General features: G+C 47.8%; 5 protein-coding genes across 5 annotated transcripts; 1 reads left to right on the top strand and 4 right to left on the bottom strand.

Moving 5' to 3' along the window:
• Nucleotides 1-538: 538 nt before the first annotated feature.
• F4813DRAFT_367458 (galactose mutarotase-like protein) lies at nucleotides 539-2,071 on the top strand. Its single transcript, XM_049244173.1, has 3 exons — nucleotides 539-948; nucleotides 1,038-1,355; nucleotides 1,436-2,071. Exons 1-3 carry the CDS (start codon nucleotides 691-693, stop codon nucleotides 1,808-1,810), a joined length of 951 nt encoding a protein of 316 aa, XP_049097263.1. The 5' UTR covers nucleotides 539-690; the 3' UTR covers nucleotides 1,811-2,071.
• Nucleotides 2,072-2,454: 383 nt separating this feature from the next.
• Nucleotides 2,455-3,693, bottom strand: F4813DRAFT_391721 (uncharacterized protein; the record flags this gene model as incomplete). Its single annotated transcript, XM_049247197.1, has 1 exon — nucleotides 2,455-3,693. One exon carries the CDS (start codon nucleotides 3,691-3,693, stop codon nucleotides 2,455-2,457), a length of 1,239 nt encoding a protein of 412 aa, XP_049097262.1.
• A 945-nt stretch (nucleotides 3,694-4,638) lies between these two features.
• On the bottom strand, nucleotides 4,639-8,109 carry F4813DRAFT_178633 (calcium/proton exchanger). Its single transcript, XM_049239289.1, has 6 exons — nucleotides 7,034-8,109; nucleotides 6,857-6,872; nucleotides 6,697-6,804; nucleotides 6,576-6,647; nucleotides 6,448-6,525; nucleotides 4,639-6,392 (listed from the first exon to the last, which is right to left on the bottom strand). The coding sequence occupies exons 1-6, from the start codon at nucleotides 7,642-7,644 to the stop codon at nucleotides 4,977-4,979; spliced, it is 2,301 nt and encodes a 766-aa protein (XP_049097261.1). The 5' UTR covers nucleotides 7,645-8,109; the 3' UTR covers nucleotides 4,639-4,976.
• Nucleotides 8,110-11,286: 3,177 nt separating this feature from the next.
• On the bottom strand, nucleotides 11,287-13,904 carry F4813DRAFT_367452 (glycoside hydrolase family 76 protein). Its single transcript, XM_049244172.1, has 4 exons — nucleotides 13,328-13,904; nucleotides 12,750-13,235; nucleotides 12,446-12,684; nucleotides 11,287-12,327 (listed from the first exon to the last, which is right to left on the bottom strand). The coding sequence occupies exons 1-4, from the start codon at nucleotides 13,416-13,418 to the stop codon at nucleotides 11,767-11,769; spliced, it is 1,377 nt and encodes a 458-aa protein (XP_049097260.1). The 5' UTR covers nucleotides 13,419-13,904; the 3' UTR covers nucleotides 11,287-11,766.
• Nucleotides 13,905-15,772: 1,868 nt separating this feature from the next.
• F4813DRAFT_391718 (uncharacterized protein) lies at nucleotides 15,773-17,266 on the bottom strand (the record flags this gene model as incomplete). Its single annotated transcript, XM_049247196.1, has 1 exon — nucleotides 15,773-17,266. The coding sequence occupies one exon, from the start codon at nucleotides 17,264-17,266 to the stop codon at nucleotides 15,773-15,775; it is 1,494 nt and encodes a 497-aa protein (XP_049097259.1).
• Between the last annotated feature and the right edge of the window lie 2,239 nt (nucleotides 17,267-19,505).

Here is a 19,505-nt window from a genome sequence, read left to right as displayed (position 1 = left end):
CCGGCTGATTGCTCACGTCTCATAGGCAGGTCTAAGAAAGATAGCTGCAGGCAGGAAGGATGGGTGTTTCAGGTTATGCGGTGCCATGTACGTACACTATTACCTAGGTAGGTAGATACATTATGTATGTACATGTAGTGTTGTACTGTCATGTACATTTTTGGATCTTCGGAAGGGTCGTCTCAGTTGAAGGTGCCAGTTGAAGGTGCCAGTTGAAGCTACAATCCACATTAACTACCTAACCTACCTATGTACCTACCGTTTTTTTGCTATTTTAAAGTATTTAAAAGGGGAGCGTCTACAGCTTAATTTATACTCGTCTTCAATTCACTGCCGAGATAACAGACATTCGATAATTAGGTGTTCCTTGCTATACTTGGACACATATACCTACCACATAGGTACCTATACCACATACCTATACCACATATACCACATATACCACATAGACAGTATTACCCCACCAACAAAGACCCCTTAGGTAGGTATCTACCCTGACCTCTTCGATTATCGATTATAACCCCGCCATACAACATCACATCTACCATCTACCATCTACCATCTACCATCTACCATCTACCATCGGCCTCTTTGATATCTCCATTTCCTACCCATCCTCTACCAAACTAGCCTCGCCTTACCTTACTCGACCTGCCGAAGCTAACTGACTTAGACAACCGACTAGCGATCATGGTTGACCGACCAAAGAAGCCTTTGGCCTTAGCCACAACCCCGGGTCTACCACCTCAACCCCAGGTCAACTTCTCCCAAGACAATTCACGAGTCACGGCTGTCCTGCCCACCGGCGAGAGTGTCGAGGTCCTCCTCTATGGCGCTACCGTTATTAGCTGGAAGAACCGCTTCGGAATAGAGAGGCTCTGGTTGTCCGATGCCGCTAAGCTCGACGGATCCAAGGCCGTACGAGGTGGCATTCCTCTCGTCTTTCCCGTAAGCTACGAATTATTACCTCTTACCTCTTTGTTTTAAGATAATACCTTCATAAAGGGCGCTAGTTAATACTTATGGCTGATCACTAGGTATTCGGCACGGCTCCTGATCACGCTGCGACCTCGAAACTGCCCCAGCACGGCTTTGCGCGCAACTCACGATGGGAGTTCCTCGGCAAGTCAAGCTCCGAGTCGACGGGGCCGTCTGAAACCTCCATCAAGCTCGACTTCGGCCTCTCGTCTGCCACCCTAGAAGAGAATACAAAGAGCTTATGGCCCTACACCTTCTCCATCATCTACAGCATCACATTGACCCCGGAGAACCTGAACACGAGCATCGTCGTTACCAACGACGGTGAACAGCCCATCGATTTCCAGGTCCTATTGCATACGTATCTGCGAATTGACGTAAGTAATCCTCATTGCGCATAAAGGCATAAAGGGCGCATAGCACAGCGAGAGCTAACCGAAATCCCCACGCCGAACAGGACATCTCAAAGATCCAGGTGACGGGTCTCGAAGAGTCAGAATACATCGACAAGGTGGACGCGGCTAAGGCAAAGACACAGTCAGGCGCTATAACCATCACGGGCGAGACAGACAGGGTATACACGCCGGCCAAGGGCCCCTCAAACCCGGTAGTAGTCTCAGAGGACGGCGAGGCGGTTTTTAGCATCGTACGGGACAACCTTAAGGACGTTGTGGTCTGGAACCCCTGGACGGAGAAGGCGGCAGGCATGGGCGACTTCGAGCCCAAGGACGGCTTCAAGAAGATGATCTGCATCGAAGCAGGCTCTGTCAGCGGATGGACTACGCTGGACCCGAACGACACATTCGAGGGCGCCCAGACGATTTCCGACTGACTTGGCAGCGGGGGGGTTCATGCAGCGCCGCGGAGTATGGGCAGACTGTGAATAAATGCCGATTGGTCGAGGAGCTACTAGGAACAAGGACCAGCGATAAAGTAGACGGAGAGACGAAGATATCTTTGAAGATAATAACAATCTTTGGGCGGAAAGAATCCTGGTAGATCTCCTTAGTTAACTCTTTTTCTTTCCTAATAAAAAAAAAAGCAACAACTCTAATATAATTTAATACAGCTAGCCAATCATAAATAGTTGCACGTCTACTCGTTTCTTATTGCTCCTGAAGTCGGCCGAGCATTTGTGTTATGTTATCATGGTGTCCAATGATTGATTCGTAGCCCTGATTTGAAATTTGACCTCAAGTAAATTAGGTGTATACTGAAAGAGAAGTGTGAAAATAAATAGGATAATCAAAGTATTGATTAGGGGACTAGTTTACACCAAGCCTTCAAGATCAAGCACGAAATCAACGGAAGAATGCAAGTAACTAGATTAAAGAAACTGGATTCTTTAGAGGCACAGACAAACTCCATGGCATATTGATACAACCACCCGCATTTCAAACAAACATACCTAAGTACCTACCTAACCTACACTCGTATGAAATATATCAGGCCCTTCATCATCATCATCATCATCATCTATCCCTCATACCCCCTCCACCTCCACAGCTCCGGCGCAAACACAACCTCAAACGCCACCTTGTCAAACGCCCCCACGGCAGCGCACAAGTCATGATACCCCTCGAGCCCCGTCACCGGCAGATCCTGCTCCCGGTCCGTCTCCTCGTGCAGATTCCACCGCCCCCGCTCCACGCCGTCCCGCGTCAGGAACACCTCGACCCGGATCCCCCTCCCCGCCGCCCCCGCCTGCGGGCAAAACTCCATCCCTAGCCCCAGCGTCTCCCCCCCGCGGAACGGCGACGTAAACGCCTTGCCGCCCCACCGGTCGTTCACGTACCGGTGGCCGTCGTCGCCGTGCACGCCCAGGCTGCCGCGGTGCCACCCGGGGAGCCGGAAGGCGGGGTACGGCGGGGCGGCGAAGCCCAGCGAGAGCGAGATCTCGCGGCTGCCGCTGCCGCTGCCGCTGCGGGGCTCGAGGACGCGGACTTCGTAGTACGCCGTCTTCTTGTTGTTGCGGGACCCGGTGACCAGGGGGCTGTGCGCCGCGGCGTGGTAGAGCGGCGGGTACGTCGCGAGACAGGTGTCGCGGCCGTGGCGCGGAGAGGAGACGCTCCACACCCCCGGGCGCAGGCGCGTCAGGGTGCCGGCGAATGACGGGGGCGCGTACACGGCTATGTTGCCGGCGCGGGCGGCGGATTCGGCGGGCGGGTTGAGGGCCATGGGGCCGTAGAGCGGGTACTGCGCGCACCAGGACTCGCCGGCCTCGCATTCCTCCTCGGTGGCGTTGTTCGCGGGCGAGCGGTCGAAGCCGCTGAAGAAGTTGGGTGGAGGGGGTAGTAGTGCGGTGTCTGGGACGGCGGTCTGCCAGTCATGTTGCTGTTGCTGCTGCTGGTGCTTTTCCTTTTGAGAATCTCCGTGGCCGCCGTGGGATGGTGGCGGACCAGGCGGGGGCGCGTATTCCGTGCCGGAGCTGGAGTTGAAGAACGGGTTGTTCTTTGTGTCGGAGGGAGGCGGGCCCGGGGGAGGCGCATAGTCCTCCCGATGATGAGACGGGGGTGGACCAGCCGGGGGAGCGTAGTAGGGAGACGACTGAGATTGACCCTGGCCGCGAGACGGCGGGGGTCCGGGAGGCGGCGCGTAGCCCTGCGGCATGCTGGCTTTAGGATTGGCGGCGATGGTGGATGATGATTGAGGGACTGAGGCGGGCTTGGGAGCTGGGTCGGTGGATTTGTCTTTGTCTTTGCTTCCGAAACACATCGGGTGTGTTTGTTGAGAGTGATGATAAGTATAGCAAGTGGTAGATGGTAGGTGGTAGGTGGCAGGTGGTAGATGGTAGATGGTAGACGGTAGACGGTAGATGATAGATGATATAAGCGTGTAAGTGGGCAAATGGGAGTGCACGTGATAATCCCGAGAAGTGCGTACTGGATGTAAGTTGGGTTAGATGATTGGGGAAAGAAAAGAATTAAGTGAAGAAGTGTATTGGTTCAAATAGTCAAATATTTGACCGTTAGGACCTCTTCAATTGCTTGGCATCTGATGTTTTAACATTTATTAACTCTGTGCACAAGACAAAGTCACCGTGATACTAATTCAGGTGCTTATAGGTATCTATTACTGGTACATACAATTCATACGTCATGCCACAGTTATCTTATCTGGCATAGCCCGCGTCTATGTATAACAGCCTCTGAGTAAGTCGTGGCTGAGTTTAAGCAACTTCACTAGGTAGTTATTAGGTATTTGTCATTGCTTTACCGCAAATGCATGCCCGTTAACCCAACCTAATTGCATCATAGCAATATTTCTACTTGGATACATGTATCCGGAGAATAAATCAGACATACAGAGACCTTATATTTAGAGGATAACTAGCGGGTGTCTTCTTAAGAGTGAATAGGAAGGAAAAGATATAGTAGATAGATAAGGGATTGGCTGGCCAGTCCCTCCATTTGCTTGCATTAGGTACCTAAATATAATATTGTCGCTCGTTAAGTGTCATACCTAAACTAGAACTAAACTTCACATCGCTTCGGACAAATATCCATCTATCTTCAAAAATGAGAGTATGTCCAATTCATCCGCTAAGCAGCTCATACAACCACAAGTCTACATGTCTGCGTCGCTAAACTAACTAAGGTAGGTACTTAAGCTATCTGCGTGTTTCCACGCCGTCGTCGCTATCTGCATCAGAGCGGCCAAGTTGGCTGGCTCGGCTTTGTCTGAAAAGAAAAAGAAATATATCTCATAAAAAATCAAGGCAATTTAATCAAATCGCAAGGGGCTAAACTCCGAAAAGTAGATAGCATCCCTTTAAAGAAGTAGAACATTTCATTTCATCTCCGTACTCTCCTCTCCCCCTTGACCGTGTAGCGTCAAATCGTTAAATAAGTCTTCATAAACCCGCTTCGTGCAAGTTTAATATCAAAGCAATAATAGACTGACTGAACGTTATATCACATGCTCGAGTTAAACATTGCGTCGTTGTCAAATAAGAGGTTTAAATATGCACTTTAAGGCCAGATGCCCCTTTAAGCACCTTAAGCACCTAGGGTACCGGCGGCGTCGCCCTCAGGGTAGAAGAACGCCACAACCGCGATGATTACGTACGTAGCGCAAAGCAACGCACCCTCGAGATAGTTACTTCGGCCGTCCAGGATCAAGAAGTTGATGATGAAGGCCGATACGAACAGACAAACGGTCTCGAAAAGGGTAAAGTAAAGCGTCATGGGTTGTCCGATGATCCAGCCGATGATAACCACCAGAGGCGTCAAGAACAGGGAAATCTGAATCGAGGAGCCAATAGCTACACCGATAGCCAGATCCATCTTGTTCTTCATAGCCACCGTGACGGCCGTCACGTGCTCCGCTGCGTTGCCGACAATAGGCAGGATGATCAAACCGATGAAAGTCTCCTTGAGAGCGCTGTTCGCGACCACATCATCAATAGCATCCACCATAAATTCGGCACATACGGCCACGAGAGCCGTCGATAGCAGCAGCATGATAATAGCCGCACCACGTGAAAGGTCGTCTCCGTGCTCCTTGCCTTCTTCGCCAGTACCGCCGGTTAGGACGGAAATAGGAATCTGAGAAGGCATCATGGCTCCGGGTGGTCGGTATTGATATTGGTTAAGTCTTTCAGGAAGAGAGTTGGTCCTGCGGATGCCGTATCTCACGCGCGGCACGGGTCCAACCAATGCCGCAGGTGCAGCTCCAACGTCCGAAGTGAAAACAGGCGGTGCCAGGCTCTTAGCCACGGGTCGGAATGAAAGAACACGTAGGTTATTGAAGGGACGTCTAGGTCCTGTAGGAGTAACATCGAGTTCACCTTCGACATTGGGGATTGTGTCGGCAAAGTCTACACGGCGGGGCTCTCCGTTACTCGCGACACGATGCTGCACGGCATCCGGTCCAACACCAACGATGTTCTGAGGTTGAATAGTTCCTTCGACACCAGTTGACGCCTTCCTATCTCGCTTGCGGTGCTTACGTTTGGAGCGCTTATGTTTACGGCGGGACTTGTTTTCATCTTCCTCTTCGATAGCCTCTTCAGTACCGGTGGAGTTCATTCGAGGGAAAGAGAGGGGACCTTGCAAAGAGTCTCCAGATTTAGAACCCCCTTCATGGATAGGACTGGCGCTATTGGTTCCGAGGGACGAAGTGCGAGTTCGAACTCCATCGTCAGAGTCTACCGATGCCGTACTAGACTTTCTACGGCGATGTCCACGGATGGCTCGTTTAACACGTTTAGACATGGTTTCCCTCGAATGGCCAGAGTGATCCGAGTCCGAGTCCGACGAAGAGCTCGAGTCAGAATCAGAGGACTCGAGCCATGCGGCAGCCGGGCCAGGTGTTGATTCCTCATCGATGATGTGTTGAGGAGTCGATTCGTACATGTACGCATGAGACTTCAGTTGGAACAAAAGGTACACGACATATACCAGAAGAAGAATCTTCAGACAACATTAGTAGGGATTGAGGACAAATACGGAGTGGATAAATACATACCACACTAACACCATGGCTGATCTTCAGAGACTCGTTATCAGCCTCTGTTTTGTCTCGGAAGGAAGCATGAAATGCGGTCTAATAAGAATGTTTAGCAATATTCCAAATATGATTGAGGGTAGACTAACCGGTAACATGAGACTGATCACACTCAAACTTAGCAAACAGGCACTCATCTGAGTCACTGTGCTGTTGTAGATCTAAAAGATGTTAGCGGATGTAAAGGGGGCAAGTTCGTGCTCTACTAACCTGTTCACGGTATCGGAGACCACCAAGGAAGAAGGCCATGCCTAGAATCAGGAGCAAGTTTGCAAGGATCGATCCAAGCAAGGAGGCCTGAACGATGCGAATCTCGCCCTATATGAAATTAGCAACGTGAATTACGAGAGCAATCAGGTTCAGTATGTACCTTAACTAGAGCAATGCTACAAATCGGGGTATGAGGTTAGCAGAGTTCAATATGCGACATTCATATGCCAATTGACGGATGCAAGACCACTCGACAATGAATCGTGGAACATGGTCAACTTACATGCTATCGACTCGTTAGCTAAGAGCGCAATCAAAATGACCAGATGAGACTTACAAGATAATGAGTTCGACGGCATTACCAAACGTTACGTTAAGCAACGCGCCGATGGTGTCGCCCATCTTGCGGGCAACAGACTCGGTAGCATGGCTAAGGAGTGCCGCAAGAGGAATGATGGCGACAGCGTTGATACCGAAAGTAGCTCCGGCGTTCCTGTTGGGAATGTTTGCGATAGCAATCCCGACGGGTACGAAGACCAAGAATAGGTTGATCCAGCTGTGGAGGACCACCTTCTTTAATTCGTGATATGTTTCGACGACGACATTTTGTTTCTTCTTCTTGGTACCGTTTTCGTCTACGACAGACCCCGCCCCCTCCACTTGAGATGTTGACGGAGCCGACCTATCGGCATGCTGGGTATCCGTTCCGGAGTTGGGGGGGTCCTGAGATTTCGCGGAGCCATTAGAAAGGGCCTGATGGCCGTCGGAACCGGCACCGCTAACATGGCGGATCTTCTCCGGATCTTGTTGAGTGTGTGTATTATTTATGGGAAGGATGGGGTTAGAGTTGGACGCGGTGGGACGTGTAGAGCCTCCATACGCGTGACCTCGTGCCCAAGAGCGTATGCGATCTATATTAGAGGCCTTGTCAGTTGAGCTTTCCTTCATCGATGTATGCGGCTTTGGCAGATTCGACGCCAAGGTCGTAATTGTTCTGGAAAGAGAACGGGAAGAGGGGGAACGTGTCTAGGACGTAATCCGACAGCGAGAGAGACCTAGACTAAATAGGCGTAGAAGCAAGTAGAAAAATTGGGGGAAGACGATAGCGTGGGGAGAGATTTAATTGGAAGAAGTCAAGGCGTAATCTAGAAGCCCAGGGGTAAAGCCGAAAAGGGTGCTGCTTGCGGATTGGTTCCCGGGTTAGAAGCCAAGCAGCCAAGTCACCAGTCACCAGAGTTCAGCGGTGTCGTCTACACAGTGGATTGTAGACCGTAGTTAGACTGTAGTTAGACTGTATGTAGTTGATGACTTGTACAATAACGTTGTAGACTTAAACTGTGTGGGTTTCCGCCTTGCTTTTAGGGATGGCGATACGACGTAGATCCTACCTGAGGCTAGCTAACACGCTGGTCTGTGCCGCAAGCCTTATTAAATTCCCCTGATAAAGACATCGTTTCTCCGCAATTTCTTTGTCGTCGATGGCTGAGAGACAGGTTCTTTTAAAACCTTTGAGCCTTACAGCTTTACAGAGCTCCCGTAAGCTCAAGGTCTAGGGGTAAATCCCGATCTCTTTCGCCCCTCTATGACACTATGACACTATGACACCATACCAACAGATACCGACAGATACCGACAGATTCGAAGCCGGCAGACGGGATCATCCCCACTTGGAGGCTTGCCGGAATTAATGTAGCGTCGCGTCGGGTTGAATGGACACCCGCATCAGCATACAAGAAGGGTGCATGGTGTGATAACGGATAACGACCAGAAAAAAGGCAGATAAAGGGGTAAGGTGGAAAAAACATGAAGGTAACGAAGAAACACTTGAAAAAATAGTATTTAAAAAAAACTTACGCATGCTGTTTACCACGATCAACCCTACAACCCTACAACCCTACAGAGAGAGTTATCGCCTAGTAAGACGAGTAGGTACTCTGGTAGATAGGTGTGTTCTGTGTACCAGACTCCTCGACAAACCGATAAGTATTCCTTGGCACTCGATTCTCTTCTTCTCGTCAGCGGTCGTGTAACAAGCTCCGATGGTTTATCGATGGCGTCAACAAGGATTAGACGGGGCCGCGGAACGGCAGAACGGCAGAACGGCACTACCGCCTCACTTCTTAACATACAACGTATAAGCGACTTGCGATCCACACTGTGCTTCGCGTCGCCCGAACGAAAGCGACGAAGCGTGCGTAGGGCTGATGCTAGCTCCGACGGTGCCTCGCTACCCAGGTGTAAAAGGAGGCTGGAGCTAGCTTCTATACGCGTAAATACGTGTGTTTATTAGTTTGCGAGGGATTCGGCGCTGGTCGTATTTGATAGCTGTATAGGTAAATGTATATGATTGCGAATAACTAGTTGTTGTTGTTGTTGTTGTTGTTGTTGTTTGTGTATAAGGTCTAGGTACATAAGGCAAAAGTATTGAAGATGGTGGTAGAGATGATAATTAAACACAAAATAGCTATGTACGAAGCAAGACTCGGCTGATTGACGTAGTCATAACATTCAATCCCTTGCTGCAGTATTTATTAGATTCATAATATAATCGACAAAATCGGGAAGTAGGTGAAATTAGGTTACAAGTCATAAATATCGATTTGTTTCCTACATAGCATTAGAAGTATTAGAAGTATGATCAGTTATAGATACATCATACCTCTGAGGTAAGTACACCTATACATTGAAGGTAGTTGCAGAGGTCTCAATCATGCTTAAAATCCAGGTGTGAAAAGCAAGAAAATGGTGACGTAGTTGCCTGGATAACTGCACTAAGACTGTATAACTATGTGTAGCCATGTACATCATCCAACCTTGAGATCACATACAGCAAGTGCAATCGGAAATACTTGAACTTTATTGTTCATATTGTTCGTACCTACCTATGTAACCCAGTGAGTAGGTACCTACCTAATACATGTATCATTGACTCTCAAGGCATTCTCTACTACGAATAAATTATGGGAAATAGCTAAACAACTCGGCACCTACCTAATATCGACATAGCCGATGTATGTATGACTCGCAAGGTCTCAATTTTGGAGGAGCCGCAGCTTAATCCACAAACACTTACCCATAACCGAAGATCTGTAGTCAGATTAAGGTCATTATTAGATATCGGATCTCCGCTACTTACCGTCTCAGCGGAGCTATCGGCTCGGATCTAGCAAGCGTTGGGGGCTTAAACTTGGTGTCGGCGCAACAAGGATCCATCCTAATTGAAGTATCCAAACAGTGGCGGTCGTGCATGGATAAACCCGAACGATATAAGCTCCATGATGGCAGGTCTGAGGTCCGAATAGCGCCACTACGATATAGTCCCAACAAGGAAACTCCTCTCGGAATTTAGTCCCCAAAAAGCAATTCTATTAGATAAGAAACCACGGTAATAGGTAATATATTAAGTCGTACAGGTGTGACTGGAGGCATTACTAATGAACTTGATGAACTTGGAATTCTAATGCATAACGTTTACTTATATCCCCCCTCTCTCCTAGAAACTTACATAACGACATAACAAGGGCACGTTTCATCAAGGTGGTCGGTAGCCTTCAATGACTTCATATTAGGAAGACGTTGTTAGGTCTCCATTGCTGGCATATAAATCATAACAATCTACAGAGTATTATAAGCGCTCTTCAACCCTTCAACCATGTCTATAGTCTCTTGTATTCAGCATAACTTCAGGGTCACTTTTAAGTGTGAAATTCGAAGGAAACTTGAAGCAAAGTGATACTAGAAAAAGACTTAGCAAAATACACTTTCGCACTTGGTTTCCAATTCGCCTGGCTGACTACCCCATAGGCTTCACATCACTACCTCCTTTCATATGGGTAAACTTAAACGCCTTAATAAATATAAGATGAGACATCAAACTTCAACTGTACTCTGGCCCGGAAGATAAGCGAATACGTATTCTACTTATTGGTTTAACAAGGCTTAAAAGCTTCAAGTACATATAAGAGAAGCACTCGTAATCATATTTAACTTACTTTATTAATCTAAGAGGGGGCTTGAATAATATGAACTACCTAGGGCATGTGTGAGGAACTGTAGGTTATATATTTATAAGCTCATCGTCAGCTTTCCAAGTCGAACACATTTGCTGGGGGCGGCTAAGTTGATTATTTCACATACTCTATACATATTGTTTAACGATAATCTAACAGTAAAGAAGACCTGGATGAGATAGAAATTCCTGCCATGTACATTCACCCTAAACTGCCCGTACTTGCTGCCGCTTTCCCGCTCATCTTCGGTCAATTTTGGTTCCTTGATATTATACAGACACCAACAAGACGTCGATTTTTTCATTATTCGTGTGAGAAATTCATATAATATTAGGCTTTTACGAATACTCGTTAGGCAAGTCTGGCTAAGTGGTCTAGACTAATGGTGCTATACTCTAAGATCAGTTCAAGCGTGTAACCTTTGGGTGGGATGAGTGAATGAATGGCATAGGTATAATCAATCCACAACTCTTAAATAACCTCTATAAGGGGGAAACGAAGACAAGGGCTATTAAAATACAACCTTCCTAGTATTCTTTCTTATTTTGTCTATAATTGATTGTGTTTAGTAAAAAGTCAAGTCAGAGCAGGAGCAAGCACAAGCCTGCTGGTGATGCCGTCTTTAACAAACCCTCTCCCATATAATCACTGATACCGTTTCAGCCTACGCCAGCCAACAAGTCAAGTCAAACTACTATATCAGGCAATGGACAACAGTATCACCCATGCATTGAATTAGATTTAAGTCTATATTGTCCAATTCTCTGGATTGTTCCTTGCTTCTTCCACTCTCCTGCGGTCCTCCCCTACCGTGCCGGAATCTCGGCAGCCAAGTCCTGTGAACTCCTAGAAATGAATTGTGGCAGACTAGAAAGACAGAGGTACCAAAAGGGAAAGATGCTTATGTACAGACCCGCTCGTCGGTTAGACGATTCGGTAGTTCCGGGTATTCGTTTCCTGAACAAAATTCCAAAAAAGATCAAGATGTGGTTGCAAAACACGTGCCTACGCCAGAAATTCCATTATTGACTTTCCAATATGTATTCTAATCCACCTCCGTTTAGTCCAAGCTCATCCATGCAAAGGCCGAGAGTGATCCCGCGATGACGAGGGCTGTTAGGATACCCGCACCCGCCCTGTCGCCGCCGGTGATGGGAGCGAGCGTAGGCATCACGGGGTCGGTGGAACCGGCGTTCACTTTACCCTTCGAAGTACCACCGGTCCGGTTGGTAAGGGGTGCCGGGACATCGGGAGCTAGGAGACTGACTAAGGCACCTAAGACGTTCATCTGCTGACTGGCACCGACGTCGCCGTCCCAAACTCCGCTAGTCCAGTGGAAGCCACAGAACCGACCGTTAGTACCGCCGGTACACTGCTTCACGGCGCCTTGCGCGGATGCCTTGAGAACTGGTAGGATCTTGTCCTTGGTGAAGGGTGCTACCTGCATAGTCGTGCCCATCCATCGGTGCGTGAATCCCTTGAAGGACTCCATATCAGAGTTACACTGCTGATTTTCACAAGACGGTTCAAATGCGATGTGAGCGGGGGCAGGGAAGAAAATTTCGATCATACGGTCTACAAGGTTATCGATGCGGTCCTTCCAGACTTGCTCGCCATCGGTCTGAGTGATCATGTTAGTATTTGAAAGAGCTCTTGTTGGTTTGGTACTAGGGATAGCCAGAGTCGCTTCTAGGAATTTCACGGGAACCTTGTACACGAAACGAAGCGAAGGAACTTACGTAGTTATATAAGAAAGCAGCACCCTCTAGTAACATGGCGGCGTTGTACGAGAATTGGGCTTTGTTGAGGTCGCTGCAATCAGGCAGATGGGCGCCGTCGTAGACATCCCACTTGTCCGAGATGTAGCCTAGATTATCGATCAGATCCCAGGTTTTCGTCGCGAGGTCGGCATAGGTCTGGTTGCCAAAATAGCGAGCCAGTCGGGAACCGATGTTGAAGTAGCAGGCGTTAGCGATGGCTGTTATCATGTTAGCGTCTGATATATATATATTATTCGTAAGCACCTGGACTGGTCCGACGTACTGTTGATGTAGTCGTATCCGTTGTTGGTCGAGTAAACCTGCCATCTGAGACCCCATTTGCATCGTCCGTCGGGAACTCTTCGGTCTTCGCTCGTCTGCTCGTTGAATACAGCTTGCGCCAACGCTACCCACTGCGGCTGGTCCTCTGGAGGATCCGTATATCCTATCTCGGTGGCCAGCATGGCCGACAAGGCCCAGAAAGCTTGATCATCGTTACCCATGGACGCAGACCAATTTCTCGGCAGGTAATCAGCGTTGTCGCCAACCTGATGCAGCATAGCAGTCGTTATCAGATCGTCGAATTGCGTGTCGCCGGTGTTGTGTCGATAATCTAGCAGCGTACCCCACATCGCACCACCCTGCCACCAGTAGTAGTCGCCGTCGGGGGGAGGACCGGGCAAGATACCGGGAACCATGCCGGGTTCGTCGCCATGATAGAAGGTGAGAAGGTCTTCGGCAACTTGTGCGGCAGCCTGCTTGATAGAATCTAGATAGAGAAAGATCCCCTATTAATCGCCTTTACTTATGCACGGGACAATTCCCAACGGTACCGGGGAGAATAGGTAGATATGTACATACTTGGGTCGTCGAGGTTTACCTCTAGGGCACCGAACGCCCTGTCGGCGAACAGGCCTAGCGCAGCCAGCACCGGCGTAGATAATCCCACCATGGTATGCGAGACGTATCTACGGGAAGAGAGTAGGGGAAGCGAAGCGAACGAACTTCGATACCGAATTACTATTAAGGGAGGTGGAAATAATAGAAAATACTTGACAACGAATGGATGGCCGGGTTAGAGATGATGTAAATTACGACTTGTTTCGGAGACGAGAGGGTTTGGACTTGAAGGATAGTGGAACTCGACGTCAACGACGTGAAAGGGCAAAAAGGACAAGACAAATTAACACCAACTAACTAAGCAACCGGACTGCATTGGCAGAGAGGGCAAAGAATGGGAAAGGCCAAGATTTCAAATTGGATTTCAGGAGGTAACAAAAAGGGAAAGACAGGTTGATTAGCCAATCAAAAGAAAGCTTGGCAAAGACCCCAATTCTGGTCTTGTTCTTTTGGGAGAAAGAAATATGGGAATATGGGAATATGGGAATATTGGAATATTGGAATATTGGAATATTGGAATATTGGAATATTGAATTATGGGGTTGAACCAACCAAATCTCTCCAATCATGCAAGTCAAACTAGGATCGAGATAAAACGATAGTTAAGGCATAGCCGCATTGCCCAGAACAGCCGGACCTAATGTATGTATTTGCCTTCCGTCGTTCGTATTTAAGGCGTACCTAAAAGTTGCCGAACGGATCCGCGTAATAACTTGACCGAAAGATACCTAAAAATAAGAAATCATACAAAGCAAGATTACATGTATCTCGTAACTACCTACCTGTTACCCGAAACTTTCATGTTGCTTAGCGGCTGTTAATTTAAATTAAACCCTCATGCACTTAACCATAGCAACAGATTACCTGAAATGACTTAAATTTAAACCCCATAGCTGCATAGGTACCTAGGTACCTAGGTAAGGTACGAATCTACATTCGTAACCTAGCATGGACCTGTCAAGCAATCACCCCAAAAACACATGCTGTGCGACGCACCCCTGAAGATCTTGGCGCCTGAGCCGCCAAGTTACACTAATCCCCACACGGACTAAAAGATCTAGGCGCGCGCCAGAAAAATAACATTAGAAACCAATGAGGACCGACTAAGGCAACCCGCGTATAAATATAAAGAGTCAGGCCGTCCTGTCTTGACTCTTGACGAAGACGCCGAGACGCTTGTGAGTGTGATGTACTATGTAATATGCTTGGAATGGTGTGGTGACGTTTTATAAGGTGCCGACTCTTCCTGTTTATGTGTTATTTATATGTGTTTATGTATATGGTATGTATATGGTATGTATATGCATGAGATCTGGATTTCATTCGTTGATATAAAGATCTACCTGATGTTTATTTACAGGCCCAAATTACTACGATGAAAGGCACTTATTAGTAAGATATGTGTAGGTACTTAACTACATTGATGGCTGATTATACAAGACCTTCTCAAGAAGCCGATAGACATTTTGACTGGGCCATAGTACGAGGATTAAGGTAAGATTTGGTCATATATTGGAAAGGAGGCTATGATACCTTAGCTGTCTGCTCATTCATTCATTCATTCAATCACTTAAGATTCAGCACATCGAAACTATGCGTGATGCTTTGCAACTCATCATTGCTATTTGTGTTTTCGAAGGAACGCTATTCATTCCATCCGTAGATGCTACCATATCTATTCTACTACCAATGCGATTGCGGGTTCCAATTCACCGGTATATCCCTTCCCTAAAAGTTTCCGTAATGCTACGGCAGAGCATAAATAGGACCTGTCCAGAACCAACGACCCCTTGTCTTACCCACAGAGCTGTGGCATGCTACCACGTGATGCCAAGATGTGATGGTAGATGGGAAAAGGGTCGAGTGTAGATGTACTGTAGTCTCTACTTCGATTGCTTGAATGCCGAGTATCCGAAAACGCAGAAGAGAAGTGGAAAGAATGATAAATCCAGCCGTCCAAGTAGAGACCTCGGATCGTTAGTAGGACTCTTGCCTTTAGTGCAAAACTCCCAAGGGTACCTAGGTTTTACCCTTCCGTTTCCTTTATTCCCCATATCAACGAAGCAAGGCGAATGCAACGGCGTATCTAACAAAAAATGCAACCGACTTGCTTAAACCCCAAGTCCAAAACGCCTAGTTCAACGATGCTAAAGTGAAAGTCGTGAATGCAATGGATATCGTATATGCTGGTATGCCTTTGTTGCCAATGACCTAACGATTGATATGCGTGGTTTGTTCCTGCCACTCACGGCGCCTCCGTCGTGCGCAATATCGTTCCTCTTGACGATGCTGAGCTCGGTGTGTGTGTATGTGTGTATATAGTGGGTATATGTATGTCCGTAGGCCGGCTAAGACCTGAAAATAAGATATAAGATGTGCGGGGGATCCTGCCGAGAGGTGCACAAGTCAACGGTTCTTGCTGACCCTGAGCAGCTTTGTTCTAAGCCATAATATGAACATAGTCCACGTGCTCTGGGTCTTTCTCTTAGCTGTATTTCTGCGCTTGGTAGGCTGAAAGGGGACGCTTTGCGCCCCTCCGGCCTCGAAACCAAAAGCTGGTGGGTTTCGCGCATCCATGCTGTCGTAGTTGCTACTAGCAAACTTCTCCGACTCTCCTAAGGGGCTAGGGACATTCTTACGCGACGTACTTGGTCGCGACATGCTGGTCCTAGAGATGGCTATGCTCGGGCGGTTGCTACTGGTTCCGCTGAACTTCCTATTATGCTTCCCGCGAGCTATTGCTTCCTCGAGCTCGGCTGCCTCTAGGCGGGCTCTCGCAGCCATCTGCTCCTTATGCACAGCCGCCGCGTACCTTTCCTTCTCGAGAGCGCGCTTATTATCGGCTCGCTCGCGACGCTTGATCTCCTCTCGGGCGTATTTCTCCTCCTTGGCCTTCTCCCTCAGCTCGAATTTCCGACGGGCTGCTCGAAGGTGTTCAGCGCGAGTAGCTGTGTCCAGGTCAGACTTTGCGCGCAGACGCGGGAACCCGCTGGCGTCGAACGAAGAGCGTAAGGGAGACATCGGAGTTGATGAGCTGGAGGGCGATGCAACGTGATTTGAGGGAGTATTGGACGGAGATATGGGCGAGTCCGTTATGCGATCGAGTTGTAGATCAGATCGACCTGGAACATTGGGGAGGCGAGAAGACTGCGTGGGAGACGCTAAGACGGTCCGAGAAGTATTTATTCGGAGGGGGGGTGGGTGTTGAGAAGGATGAGGGGCTGAAGTATGGGCATTTTTTACTTCAGAAAAGGACGAAGTGCGCTGTGTACTTGCTAAGGACGGGCGGCGTATGCCCAAAGTAGGTTGAGAATGTGAATGTGAGTTCATCTGAATGTGAAGGCTATTCCTATGGCTGTGACTTGCGTCTAAGCTGTTGCTGTTGCTGTTGCTATTGCTGCAGCTACCAATACTATCATCGTTATCATCGTTATCATCCTCAGTGATGTCGAAGAAGGACGTTTGCGAATTGGCATACGATAAAGGCGGGGTTGACGTCCGAGGTGTCTGCTGAAAAGGATGTACGAACGGCGCACCGACTTGGTGACGCGGGCCGGAGCTGCTGCTTGTCGCAACAGAAACATGGCTTGCACCGCTTATCGACCTGGCATGATTATATCGGTTCGTACCAGCCTCGTTCAAAGTAAAGTTTATCTCCTTAGTCGACTTCTCTACTCCTGCTACCCCCTTTCCTCCTCCTACTCCTACTACCCAGCCGTCGCGGGTTTGATATTGCTCATCTTGATCTGTCCACCCTCTATCCAAATCTAACGAATTCTTCTCGGATTGCGACGAAAGTTTCTTAAGAATGGGTTTGACTGCCGTCCTAGCTCTCGACTTATTTATCTTATTGCTCGAACCATGCGATCCGAGCCCCGGTAGGCTATGAATTGATGCCATGGCGTAGAATGGCATGGAGGCGACAGCGACGTACTCAAGTATGAACGTATATCGTATATGTAGGTAAATAGGTATATATGTCTCACTACCATATACACTACCATATACTCGTTGATATCGCGGGGCCAACGACGTACGTAAATAATGCGTCTAAAAAGACAAACGGGATTGTTAGACGCGAAATAATTCTTTTGTCGCGCGCCAGAATAGAGAGAGCGAAAAGGGGGCTCGCAAGGGGGCCCGCAAGACGGCCAAAGAGTCGGGATCACCGGAATAAAGACATTGAGTAGGACCGACACTAATAAGGGTCAGGTGCGCGACGGTTAGGATGTCTGAATAATGACGATAATGACGACAATAACGATAATAAATCACTCAGGGCGTAGAGATGAGATGACTAAGACCAACAATATGATTGCGGTCAAGGTAACATCAACGAGAAGACTTCATACGGGCTTCATATGCTCTAAGAAATAGCCATGAGTCTATCGCTTTATCGATTTTACCATGTGATAAATACTAAATCGGATAGATAGACTGGAGATAGACTGGAGTTCTTTGGTGGGCCTTTGATTTGAGGGGTGGAGGGATTGCTCGGTCAATACAGCATATCGATGCGGATGGGACGCGCAGCAATAACCAAGCAAGCATCCCAAAGCTCGGGTCACCTTGGGAGGGACTAAGGCGGTGAACGACCAACAGAATTAAAGGCGGTCTCTCACAATAATGCCTTTATTTTCTCAGCTGGTAATAGCGTTACATGTGGCGCATGTCTTTTCCAATAACAAACAGACAGACAGACAGACAGACAGACAGACAGACAAACAAATAACGATGATGATAACAATAATAATGGCGAGCGAAAAGGTTAACGGCGAAAAAGAAAATAAACCTGCGAAAAAAAAATAAAACTATGTACAAAGACCAAGTACCTAATATGATGAGTAGATTACGCAGTCGATGCGAAACTTGAAAGAGGCGGGCAGAACTTAGCAAAAAGGTTACCTAGCCAACTTAGCGTCGACAAGGCGGTGGACAATAAGATAGGTTAGGTAACTAGTGTAACTAGTTAATGGAACAATAGTTTGTAAGTACATACGATGAGGAGTCAGTAAGTCGGGTAAGTCGGGAGAATGGGGTAGGAGAAGGGGAAAAAAAAGGGGGGGGGGGTAACAGGCGATACACTAGTTCAGCCTCACGATTCCATTCCATTAAATTTTTTTTTCCAGCGGACTAACATCGACTAGAACGATTCGAGGGGCCACGTCCTGGCCTGTACGTGGTGGGGAATAGGCAAGTTATTGCGATGGAAAAGGGAAAAGGGGGGGGGAACCTAGCACCATTCTAGCAATTTCTCACCTTCTAAAGAGGGGGAGAAGGGGAGAAGATTCGCCGGGGGCTGGGTCGGGGTATGCGGCGTAGCAAGGCCGGGACAGGGATCTAAGCTGTGGTATGCCTTATCGATTGCAGATTGCAGAAATTGACCATTGATGATGCCGCATTCGAATAAGTTCCCACTGATCAACAGCAAAGCCCTGGGCAGATCAAGAAGCTACCTAGGTATGAATTCAGTTTGGTATGAACTGATCATTGTTCCACTCAGCTAGGTGTACTTGCAGTATGTATTATGTATTATGTATTATGTAGGTAGTCAGCCGAAATGGAAGAAGAAAAAAAGGGAGATGGAAACGGAAACACCTACATAGCCTAGGTTCTCTCTACCTTACTGTCTACCTAAGTTAGGTAGGCTAGGTTCTCCTTATCTTCGCCAACTCCGAAAGAGGGGGAATTATGAGCTAACGTATGTTTCATGCATCTAACAACTGATGGCTCTGTGGCTGTCGGATTTGAGAATTTAGCGTGGACAACGTAGATTAACAACGCAGGGGGATCTGTGTTACGGCGGGTAGATATCTGTCTATATGTATGTTATGTGGAAGAGGTGGAAAGGTAGACGATGTTCAATATAGGTAATGTTTTACTTGTAACTAAGTGTTATGATACGGGGTAAATTTAATATGTAGGTAGTATAATAGTATTTTTTTTTATATTAGCTTCAACTTGTATACATAAAAGGCTTGGTTCTAGGTTAGATAGTAGGAGATTCCTAGCCTAACGGTATCGAATGACTTTAGGTAACTGATTTGTTCGTGATCCTGCTCGAACCTAGGTATACTTGAGGTTATATTCACCACCTTGTTCCCGCTTTCCGAGTACTTATCCGGTCACCTACATATGA

Source organism: Daldinia decipiens (assembly GCF_022478715.1).
Source record: "Daldinia decipiens strain CBS 113046 unplaced genomic scaffold F4813scaffold_30, whole genome shotgun sequence".
Taxonomy (NCBI): Eukaryota; Fungi; Ascomycota; class Sordariomycetes; order Xylariales; family Hypoxylaceae; genus Daldinia; species Daldinia decipiens.
Note: the sequence above shows the minus strand (reverse complement) of the source record. Positions and strands in the feature narration are given on the sequence as shown.

Bases quoted from the DNA above. Each gene is read 5' to 3' on its own strand.
- F4813DRAFT_178633 (XM_049239289.1), bottom strand. From the start codon at position 7,644: ATGAAGGAAAGCTCAACTGACAAGGCCTCTAATATAGATCGCATACGC. The intron at 6,526-6,575 runs GTTAGTCTACCC...CATTCTTATTAG, and splicing joins TGATCAGTCTCATGTTACCG to ACCGCATTTCATGCTTCCTT. The intron at 6,393-6,447 runs GTATGTATTTAT...TGTTGTCTGAAG, and splicing joins TCAGCCATGGTGTTAGTGTG to ATTCTTCTTCTGGTATATGT.
- F4813DRAFT_367452 (XM_049244172.1), bottom strand. From the start codon at position 13,418: ATGGTGGGATTATCTACGCCGGTGCTGGCTGCGCTAGGCCTGTTCGCC. The intron at 13,236-13,327 runs GTATGTACATAT...TTCTCTATCTAG, and splicing joins GGTAAACCTCGACGACCCAA to ATTCTATCAAGCAGGCTGCC. The intron at 12,685-12,749 runs GTACGTCGGACC...ACATGATAACAG, and splicing joins CGGATACGACTACATCAACA to CCATCGCTAACGCCTGCTAC.
- F4813DRAFT_367458 (XM_049244173.1), top strand. From the start codon at position 691: ATGGTTGACCGACCAAAGAAGCCTTTGGCCTTAGCCACAACCCCGGGT. The intron at 949-1,037 runs GTAAGCTACGAA...GCTGATCACTAG, and splicing joins GCATTCCTCTCGTCTTTCCC to GTATTCGGCACGGCTCCTGA. The intron at 1,356-1,435 runs GTAAGTAATCCT...CACGCCGAACAG, and splicing joins ATACGTATCTGCGAATTGAC to GACATCTCAAAGATCCAGGT.